Below are 11,392 nucleotides of genomic sequence, written 5' to 3' on the forward strand. Positions count from 1 at the left end.
GGAGAAAATGAGAGAAGGCATTTCTGAGTGAGTCTGGACTTGATGACTAAATGATTGTGTGTATTAGCGCACGTGGGATGCGCGGGTATTTTGTGTTTCCTCAGTAAGTTCTCACTCCCTTCTAGAATGCTGTCTAAATTATATTGTTATACTTCCACGTTGCACAGAGGAAGAAACTGAGGCATCGAGGTGTGTGCTTACGCTAAGAGCCACGCGGAGAGCAGGGCGCAGCGCGTGAGCTGCACCCGCCCAACTCTTCTGTGTCCCTTGTCCCCTCCCAGCCACACTGGAGAGGAATGGCAGAAACAAATAATATACCGCGAATGTGCAGTTTCGTACATCAACACGTGCACTGCCGAGGGACCACCGCCATCAGGGAAATGGACCTCACGCCACGTGCTGCCTTCTTTCCTCCCCTTGTCTTTCTTCCACAGTACATTTCAGCTCGCCCTCTTGGGCGTCACGAAGGGTGCCGTGTGGCAGCGGAGGACACACGCACCCCCCTGGATGGATGCCAGGAGGTCACTGCTAAGCCGCTGAGGACAGAGGCAGCCTTTTGCAGTGGTTAGTGATGCAGTCAGTGGCAAGGGCGTGGGACAACAGTTAGTTCTCGGGCTCAAGGGACGAGGAGGTTAGGGCTAGTGACAAAGACGGTGCAGAACTGTCAGGCACAGACGTGCGCCTGAGTATAGGCGGGAGCGAGGCGCTTGATGCCAGTGGCGCGGTGGGGCCAAAGAGCAGCAGAAAGGAGCGCGGCGCGGTCAGGGACAAGTGTGAGCGCGTCAGGCCCTGAAGTCACCTTAAGCCTCTGTTTTAAGCAAATCAAGAGAACCAGCAAAGCAAGTGGCAATCTCTCGGTCACAGAGCCAGTTCCTGGTGGCTTCGGGGCCAGAGTCCGTGCTCCTGATTGCTGAGACGCCCGGCCGCTCTTGCTGACTCATCTGCTGGTCACTGATCCCCTATCTCAAGGGGGTGATTGTGGTTAATAAATAAATCCAGCCGAGGAAACCCTCCTGCAGAGCGGGCCTCAGAAGCAATGGGGGCGCCGTGACGGGGGTCCGCGTCCCAGCGCCTGCCCACGGCGTGCTGGCTGCCAGAGCCGACTTTCCTTGGTGACCACCTGCCTCGCAGAGACTGCCTGTTACTGCCGGCACCAGGCAGGCGTTCGGGGGAGGAGCGAAGGTCATCCTCGGGGACTTTCCAGCTCAATCAGGTTCTGCGTGAGCCTTGAACTCAAAGTGCTTGTGCTAGGTCGGTGTGGGTGGGAAATCCGGCCGGCCTGCATGGAACGACTTAGAGCAGCTGTCTGCGCTGCGCAGGCGTCGCAGGAACGCCCGGAGCATCACAGCCCACAGCTCGAGCGGAAAATGAAAGAGCTTTGACTTCTGAGTGAGCTTCCTGCCCCTTGCCAGCAGCGGTGGCAGCTGTTGTGTGTGCACCAGGAGGTGTCTGACCCGGGAAGCCTGAGCCGGCGAGGGGCCGCCCAGTGTGTCGCCCACGCAAGGTCTTCCGTTCACATTCTGAGGGAATCGCAATTGTGTTTACATTATATAAAATGTAAATTTTTAACTCTGAAGGAACTACAATAGTCCGTTTTGAATACTGGTATTACTTGGACAAACACTGGAATTCGTGATTAATGTGTAACTTGAAGTGTTCTCCGTTCCAGCGAAGGCTCAGTGCGGGCTCCGCCGGACTGCCCTGATGATTACGGTGCAGGAGAAGCCCCAGTGCCAGGGCGACCGGGCGGACGCGGGCGCGGGCCCAGCTGCAGGCCATGCGGCGCGCGTGCAGGCTCTTAGTCTTCTCCTGGCTGGCTGCAGCACTTCGCCTGGAGAAGCCCTGCTCGTCTCCTGGAGAAGCCCACCGCGGAGCTTACTTCCCCGGGAATCGCACCGCTTTGGAGGGCACGAGATTCAGAAGAGCCGCCTCCCAAGGGCAGTACTGCCGACGTTTCGGCTGCTGTGAGGACAGAGACGATGCCTGCGTCACTCGGTTCCCCGAGGCCAATGCATGGTGCTACTGCGACAGATTCTGCGAGAGGGAAAATTCCGACTGCTGCCCTGATTACAAGGCCTTTTGCCATGAGGAGAAACAGTGGCCTCTTCCCACGCAGCCTTGGCGTCCAGAAGGTAGGCTGGGGGATGCCCCGGATTCCTAACGAGACCTGCCCCTCCCTTTCCCTCCCTTCCCCCTTTCTCCTCTTCCTTCCCCCTCCCTGTCCTCCCCTCTCCTCTTTCCATCTCTCCTCTCCTCACCTCCTGGCCCTCCCCTCCCTCTCTTCCCCTCCCTCTCCTCTCTTCTCTCCTCTCCTTCCCTCTCTTCCCATTCCCCTTCCCCTCCTCTGCTCTTTCCATCTCTCCTCTCTTCACCTCCTCTCCCTACCCTCTCCTCCCCTCCCTCTCCTCTCCCTCATCTCTCCTCTTCTTCCCTCCCTTTCCTCCCCTTTTTTCTTTCCATCTCTCCTCTCCTCACCTCCTGGCCCTCCCCCTCCCTCTCTTCCCCTCCCTCTCCTCTCCTCTCTCCTCTCCTTCTCTCTCTTCCCATTCCCCTTCCCCTCTTCTGCTCTTTCCATCTCTCCTCTCTTCACCTCCTCTCCCTACCCTCTCCTCCCCTCCCTCTCCTCTCCCTCATCTCTCCTCTTCTTCCCTCCCTTCCCTCCCTCCCCTTTTTTCTTTCCATCTCTCCTCTCCTCACCTCCTGGCCCTCCACCCTCCCTCTCTTCCCCTCCCTCTCCTCAATTCTCTCCTCTCCTTCCCTCTCTTCCCATTCCCCTTCCCCTCCTCTCCTCTTTCTATCTCTCCTCTCTTCACCTCCTTTCCCTACCTCTCTTCTCCTCTCCTCTCCTCTCTTCTCTCCTCTCCTTTCCTCCCTTCTCCTCCCTGCTCTCTCCTCTGCTCTTGCCATCTCCCCTCCCCTTCTTCTACTCCCCTATCCCCTCTTTCCATCTGTCCTTCCCTCCTCTCCCCTCCGCTCTCCTATGTGTCCGCTCCTCTCTTTTTTCCCTTCCATTTTTCTTTTGGGTTATTAAAGTGCTACCTTTCACATACTCAGTATCTGAATCACAGTGGCACCTTTGGGAGCACTCAGCCACAGTAGCAGTGAGCACAGGTCTGGATCCTGTTTAAGCCCTCTTTCAACTTATGTAAGGGTTAAATTACATTAAGTGTGTTGCTATCAGAATTATCTAGGTTTTTTGAGTGAAACCTATTAAGGAACCTCGTGAAATTTTCAAGGCTGCTAATGTACTTGATGTGTATGGAGCTACTTGGCCTGTAACATTACAACCTGTGTATTAGTAAAGTCATTAAAGCCAAGATAAAAGCAAAATGCAGCCAGCGACTTCCCTACCTAAGGAAAAGCAAATAAATCCTTTATGTAGATGTCTAGTGTATTTTTCAGACCTGAAGATTTTAGTATTATTTCAAAGCAAGGAGGGCTTTATGTCAAGTAGATGTAAAAGTTTTAGTGGATAAATGCAAACGATCTGTAAGGGAAAGGAAGGCAGTCACTGCACTGGTCTAATGATGAGGAGAGATGCTGACCTTGAGCAATTGATACAACCAAACTCTGAGACAAAAACAGACAAAAACTCTACACAGACACTGATAGGAACCTTTATCTTTTTTCTCTGTGCAGCAAATCTCCACAGGAGAAGGGAAAATTCAGGGTTAACTGGGACTCTGTCACACTACTGTAAATGAGTGACTGTGCCCAGAAATTACAGTGAGAAGTCATTTTAGGTGTCATGGACTTGATATCTTAATTTCAGAATCCAAATGCTGCTGTCTTCTTTTTAATATTATCTGATTTGTAAAGTTGATAGAAATTTTTTTTAAAGACATGCCCATATAACAGTTTTCCACAGAATTTCCTTTTTTCCAAGGTATTGCATTTATCAATAAGAAACTTGACTAGCATTCACCTCGCCCTGCAGAGTGGCACACAGTCTGCTTGGAATAAGCGGCCTCATCTTTGGCCCACCCTCACTCAGTGCCTCTGCAGCACTGGGCAGCATGCTGGGCACCGCATCTGCCATGGAGGGAGAGCACAGAGCTGAGTCTCCTGTAAATCGCAATCAAATTTGTGAGGTTGCTAGATATGTAAAGAATCTGCTGTATAGTGCAAATTGTGCTACATTCTCTAAAGAAAGTACTTAGAGCACTGAGGAAAGCATCACCTAGTGCAGCACTGGTATGTGAGAAATTTGTAACATTCACTGGAGTGGGAGGTGGGGAGGGGACATTTAAATGGAGATGGGAGGAATAAGGAATGATAACTGGAGGAGAGTTGGCAGTTACTACTATTGTAGATCGTTTATTAACGAAATTTCATACACTATCTGGCAACTTTTCCCAATTCTTTTATTAAAAATGACAATACATTTTTATCATATTAAAGATTTCCTTACTCAACTCTCAAGGTGAAAATTACACTTAGTGGAAAAATTGTAGGTGTATTTCCTTTAGAACTAGTAGCAAACCATGAACGCCCAGCATCTTTGCTGCTGGTCCTTGTGATGCTTGTTCTGGTTTAGCTCTAACGTGCTCCTCAAAAGTCTCATGTGGTCAGAGATGGGGCTTTGGAAGGTGATCATGTCACAGCACTAATCCAGGGCAGATCCTAACTGAACAAGCTGGGAGGAGGTGGGCCTGGCATGCCACTTGGGGTGTGGCCCAGAGGGCGTTCTTGTGCCCTTGTCTGTTCTTTGCCTCTGCTTCCTTGCTGCCATGGGTCAAGGTGCTCTGGTCCCCCACACCTTCCTGCCTTGGGACTAGCTCCTTGTGCAATCTTGAGCCAAAATTGACTTCTCTTCCTTTTGGTACTGGGGATTGAACTGAGGCCTTCACGGTGAGCTGCGTCTGCTTTCTAATTTTTATTTTGAGACAGGGTCTTGCTAAACTGGTCAGGTGTGGGGATCTGTTCTCTCAGTAGTCCCAGGGAGAAAATGGTGAGAGGGTTGAGAAAATGAAGGTGAGATAATAGCTGAGGTCAGGTGGTGGATCAAGCCTGATAGCAAAGCCCCCAAACGACAGTAAGGGCCATTATTTATACCTTTACAAAGTTCCAAGACAAAAGGTCTCTAGTTACTAATAGTCCACGGTGTCCAGGCAGGTTGCTTGTCTCAAGACGGATGTAGCTTGACTACTTTAGACAATGAGGCCTCATCATGCCCTCCCGTATATGATCAATTTCAGCTTTAGCAGCTTCAATATAACTCCCTTTTTTGTTTTGTTGTGTGGATAATGGGTGCTCTACTGCAGTTGAAGAAGATATGTTTGGGGAACTCTTAAAACAACCTTTCCATTCTAGATGATGGTCCAAAGATTTTTGGTACTTGTACTCAGTTTGACCCAATATAGTCCAATCGTCCATAACAGTAGTGAGTTATCAGTACAGCTGGCAATTGTCAGAAGTTGTTAATGATTTGAGATTTTACTGCTAGTATAATATGACATCATTGCTTTTTAAATCTCATGTTTACATTTTTCTGCCAGGTGGTTAAGACCAAGTTAAGGTGAGACCTATATAAATAGAAATTATACCTTTTTAAAATTTAACAAGGTCAGTTAAATTGCCTGAGGATTTACCTTGGAACCATGTGCACCTTAGATCTTACCTCTTAGCTCTTCTGTCAGTGTCAGTCATCTGGATGAGGCATGGCATTGCTTGATGTATTTGTCTGTTGTGAAAGCTGGAGACATATTTTTTCTTCAGGTGACTCTCCTGAGGTACACTACACATTGTCAGTCACTTTCCTTTCTGGCCCCATAATCTCCTTGATCAGAAAATCAGGGACTCAACTGAGTTAGAGGATGACACAGCAGAGATTTTCTGTGTCATGAGTCCTTATAGACCTTGGAGGGATATGGCCAAATATTGGCTGTCCTTTCAGCCAATCTATCTCTCTAAATTTTTATGTCCAAAATTTAGTTGTTAAACATCCAGAAGAAAAGCTTAATGACATAACCCTGTAATGGAAGCAGCAAGCTTAACATTACTATTTATCTGAATATCAAACACCATACACATAAAATGGAACTGTTGTTTTCTAACAACCATGCATATTATAATATTTAAATCCATTTAGGATGCTAACAGGCATAAATTACATATTTTTAAACAAAAATTTAGAAATCAAAACCATACATAACATTGTGGTATGATAATCCTGATGACATTTTGTGACATACTTAAGTTTTCATTTTTATGCAACACTTTTAACAAATAATCTCTATGTAATACATAAGAAATTTTCACCCAAACAGTCATCCTTAAATCAGATATACTTCACAAGTTTTTCTATCAAAGGCAGAGGTCTAAATCTGAGAAAAAGACTTATCACAATAGACTATTTTTGTTACGTTTTGGAAGACCTGTACATCAGCAATAATGAATACATTTAATTATTGTGCATGAGATTAACAATAATAAATTACCATACATATGTGAAAACCTTTGATTCTCAATTTAGTTTCATACAAAGAGTATCTTTTAAGAGAAAAACTTATTGTAATTTTTTTTCTGAAAAAACTATCTTTTAGCCAATGATCAAATTATTGACATTGTCTCCAAAGAAACTACTGAGATTATTGGCAGCTCCTTATAATGAACAAAGATTGACCACCCCTCTGTTCACCAATTGGAGTCCTCTCTAATAATTTCTCTCCACCCTAAGAATTATCATAAATGTTTTGATGACCTGTGAGTAAACCAATTTTATATCACTTAAACCAGCTGGTAACTTAGGAAAGAGCATGCTTTTAAGTCTATACCCCAAATTGTATTATGAACAAATGTTCAAAAAAGAAAAAAGAGGAGCCGTGGATCATAGAATGACATACAAACACCTAAATAAATACACAGAACACAAAACAAACATCTTTACAAAATCGGAGTACCCTCAGATATAATCTTGACCAAAATTGAATTATAGTAACTCTATCACAATTTTTATAAATTTATAATTATAAATAGACTAGTCATATTTTGTTGTCAGTTAGTAGAGATAGTTTATCAGAAAAATTTTGGAAGAAATAGTCTTATCTGTAATTAATATGCACATTTTGTATTTTTGTATTTTGTGTCTTAATAGTAGTAAAATTTAGCTCAGTCATTTTTATGTATTTTATCATCTATTTAGACCTTAAAATTTCATTTTTTCAGTTCTTTCTATAGGCCCCAGGTTGAACCTGCCCTCATCACTGTTAATTTCTTCTCCAGATCTGGATTCATGGTGTAGCCTGACAACACGCTCTGGTACTCAAATAGGTTGTTTAGCATTCTATGGAAAAATACAAGCATACCTTCTACCCCAGGTTTGTGGCGAACCTTTCAATGTTCAGTATGGAGATCTCTCCTAAGGACTCTTCTTAGCCTTTTTTCTCTTACCTGATGCAATTGTCTTTCTGCTGTTGTACTCCCATTTTTCTAAAATTTAAAAATTTCATAGTATGTATTGATAAGTGAAGTTTGCAGGATTGATTCCCCCTTTTGTTCTTGTAATTAAATTTTGACTGTACAGTGAGCAACCTGTATTTTATATTTTGGAAGAAGAAGCCATATATAACCTCACTTAACCTAATATAACCTATGTGTGAAAAAAAGCAAATTAATTTAACTAATCTGAATGATAATGACAGTCAATAGTACCAGAGAAATTAGCCTAAAATCTAGATGGAGCCAGTTAATATTACCAAATAAAGTCTGAAAATCATGAATGGTTGATCTGAACAGTTTAGGGCACAGTACATCTTTGTTGCATGAGGTGACCCAAATCTGAAGACATTGTCATAGCCTGTCCCCTTTTGAGACCACCACTACTATTTTATTATGTAAATGGGATGTCAAAATCAAGTGACTGTGTAAACCCCATGGCTTTTAGATTGTACTCTAAACCTCTATATTTGTTTGTAAAGTATCAAAGCATTTTTATACCAATTTTAATTTATCTGTAAAACAAGCTATCAACCTTGTAAGGATTTAAAAGAATTTTAAGTAATCTTTTCAAATATCCCCAATATTGTAAATAATAGGAAATATGATTTTTTAAAGGCAAACTTTTTATCTACGGGGCGGAAGCAGCCTTTTAATTTAATCACCTTGAGGGGAAAATTAAAAAATTTCCTTTATGCCAACTGTAATGGATAGAGAGAGCCTCCATTTCCCACTCTTCTGCTGAGGTCCCTTCCTGGGGAAGTGGCCCTTCACATTTCTCCAGGTGGGCCAGCCAGCACCTTTGTAGCTGTCCTACCTGGAGGCCATCCACACTCGCTTTTGAAAAACCATTTAAAACGATTTTTCCTTCAGTTAATTTATTTTTATGTTTAACCCAATATATTTTTAAAATAATTTTAACATTTCTTACCAAAGAAAGAATGAACGATTGTGTGATAGGAGAGTCTGGAATGATTTAAACAGCATCTTCAGTACACTGGTCTGTAACTCCGATTTCCCTTTGTCATCAGCACTGACGATGGCAAGCAAAATCTGAAGACCTCTTTGGATTCAGGCTCTGCCTCTGGTCGCCACTTTTCCTCCATGGCCTTGGGGCTGGGCGAGCTGCTCTAGCAGCGGCTTAATTGTCATAGTGCCTGGAATGCGTTTTCTCAGGCCACATCCCCTCCCCAAGCTTCACGGGGGCTATGGCTGTGTAACCATAGCCTCTGTGTGCAGAGGCACAACAGCCACTGTGCGTGCCAGCTGTCTCTCTGGCTCTGACCGCTGGATGTTATTTTTTTGCTGAGACTGGCACTATTTTGACACTATCAGGTTTTTTTTTTGTTTTTTGTTTTTTTGTAGAACCCGAGTTTGAACTCAGACCCTTGCCCTTGCCAGGGAAGCGCTTATTCCACCGAGCCATCTCCCCGGCTCCCACTATCTAATTTTTGATGCCAGTAACATGCATGGCCAACATCAAGGCCATGGCAAGCAATATCCATGACCCTCCCACTTACCGCCGTGTGCACAAGCCTGTAGTTGGTGGCTTGTGCCAACCTCTGCAGCTGGACCTGGCCCAAAGACACAAGGGTGGCTGGGAATCACAGATGGGCTGGCCTAGGAGCAGAGCACAGGACCCTCCTGAACCCAGTTTGTGTCCCTCCCCCTGGTGGTGCCATGCCATGTGGAACCAACTGCTTGCAATTTAAAAGATCTTTTTAGTTTTTTATCTAATTGAGAAAACTAAAGGGTTTAAATTCTATCTGCTGTACCTTTACTCCACCCTCATTGCCCCATTTGGGACTTGATTTAAAAATAGTACTCCATAATAAGTTCTTCATGGTGGTCTTACAAAGTAATGTAAATACAGGAATCAAAAACAACAAACATTTTTAGATACACCTACGTCCATCGATAGATATCTGTGGCTCTGGATACACCATCTGTCCCCTTTTTAACTCAATCTAACTTTCTCCCTGTTTCTCACACCTGTTTCTCTCTTGAAACTCTCTCATCCCCCCTCCCCTATTTTCTTTTCAGTAGACCTCCATGCCACATGTTTTTCACCTGGCAATTGTCAATGTAACCTCCAGTGCTAACTATGGACCCATCAATTCAATCCCCCACACTGTTGCTGGCCAAATTCTGGGGAACATCCTCCCCCTATTAATATCTCCTTACCGAGGTCCCTGTTGTGGCGCCAGATGTAGGGATCTGTTGTTCTCTCAGTAGTCCCTGGGAGAAAATGGTGAGAGGATTGAGAAAGTAAAGACAAGAGATAATAGCTGAGGTCAGGGATGATGGACCAAGCCTGATAGGCGAAGCTCCCAGAACAACAGTAGGGATGTTTATTTACACCTTTGCAAATTTACAAGACGCAAGGTTGCCTAGTGACTAATAGCCCACAATGTCCAGGCAGGATGTTTTTCTCAAGACTGAGGTAGCTTGACTGCTTTAGGCAATGAGGCCTCATCCTGCCTTCCACATGGATCAATTTCAGCTTCAGCAGCTCCCAACACTCACGCTGTGCTCCAACTTGCAGTCCTCTTGCATCAGCCTCCGAGAGTATGGGGATTATAGACACATTCTGCTGCCCACGGTGGACTGCTCCTTCAGCAGGTTGCAGGGGTTGGGTGTTTTGTTCCCTAAATTGGAAAGTGACAATCACAATGCTTTCAAATGAGATAAAGCTCACTCTTTACAGACAAGTTGATGACCAATATGGAAAAATATAAAATCAGGAGAAAATAGCACTAATAGAAGGTAGAAGCATGTCAACTATCAAGTGTCTTTATTTAAAAATCTAAGTTTCAATTTACTTTTTAAATATTGGGAGATTTGGCAACTTGGGGCCTGTTGTGTCTTATGACAGCCTTAACTAGATGTATGTTGTGGATGGCTCCTTCCCACTTGGTTGTCTTTCCAACCTCTCTGTATTTTTTATCTGGACCTATTTTCCTATTTCTTCCAAATGGCTTTGTAGGACATCTTTAGTTTCTGTGAGTAGAAATCCTCACTGTTGCTCAATACTCCACTTGTACAACTGTGTCTGGAAGTTTTGCATTGCTACTGTTGCATTCAATTTGTATTTAGAGGCAGGTGATATATTTGAAAAAGTGGGCATTTGCCAAGCTAGTTTAACTATAGTATTGCATGATTGCTGAAAGCACTGGTGAATTTAAATAGCACGGTAAAATATACTGACAACATAATGCTAATGCATGAGGTGTTGTATGTAGCCCTGTACTCACAATGTTAGGAACCACATTAGTTTTGCAAATATAGTCCTTAATAGTAACATAATTCAGCTCTCTATTCATGGAAAATACACTTATAACACCTTGCACACAGCAGGTACTTAAACAAACCTCCTCTCCACTGCACATATCTTTTGTTTTAGGGAACTTACTGATGCTTTTCCCACTAGATCAGATTTATTAAGTACTTTCTACAAACCCAACAATGGTTCCAAGTACACTTTGGTATTAGCTCGTTTAATATTTTATTTCACCTTGACTAATAAAGTAGTTACCTTATATCACTTGGGTAGGAAGCTTTCTGAGAGTTAGTATAGAGGTTTATTTTTTGTGTACTAAACATTTTATTGCTCTATAATTTTAAAGAATAAATATATTTTCAGAAGCATAATTTTTATAAAGTACTTTAAAAATGTGTTTTTAAATAGCCACCAAAATATTGTTCTTTTTTGTATTTTTTCTTTTTTTATCTTTTATTCATTTTAATGAGAAAAAAGATAAAATAGCAATGAAACTGTTTCAAAACAGGTTATTATGGAAGTTACAATAATTAATGCATTGCATATTGTTGTCTTCATAGTAGTTATTCACAAAGGACAAGATGTAGACATGTTATGTTGTCTAAACTATATTAGTACAAACCCTTTCTTCTTATTGAACTAAGAGAAAGTAGCTGTATATCTATCCTAACTATT

At 43.4% G+C, this 11,392-nt stretch overlaps 1 protein-coding gene across 1 annotated transcript in view; it reads left to right on the forward strand.

Annotated features, from left to right (window-relative positions):
- Positions 1-1,346: 1,346 nt before the first annotated feature.
- Positions 1,347-11,392, forward strand: part of Tinag (tubulointerstitial nephritis antigen) — a 109,890-nt gene continuing 99,844 nt past the window's right edge. Inside the window, exon 1 of the mRNA XM_004644627.2 lies at positions 1,347-2,132. Within this exon, the coding sequence (XP_004644684.1) occupies positions 1,778-2,132 (355 nt within the window). The 5' untranslated portion in view covers positions 1,347-1,777. The remainder of the gene's footprint in view (positions 2,133-11,392) is intronic.

Source organism: Octodon degus, unplaced genomic scaffold (genome assembly GCF_000260255.1).
Source record: "Octodon degus isolate 3935 unplaced genomic scaffold, OctDeg1.0 scaffold00205, whole genome shotgun sequence".
Classification (NCBI taxonomy): domain Eukaryota; kingdom Metazoa; phylum Chordata; class Mammalia; order Rodentia; family Octodontidae; genus Octodon; species Octodon degus.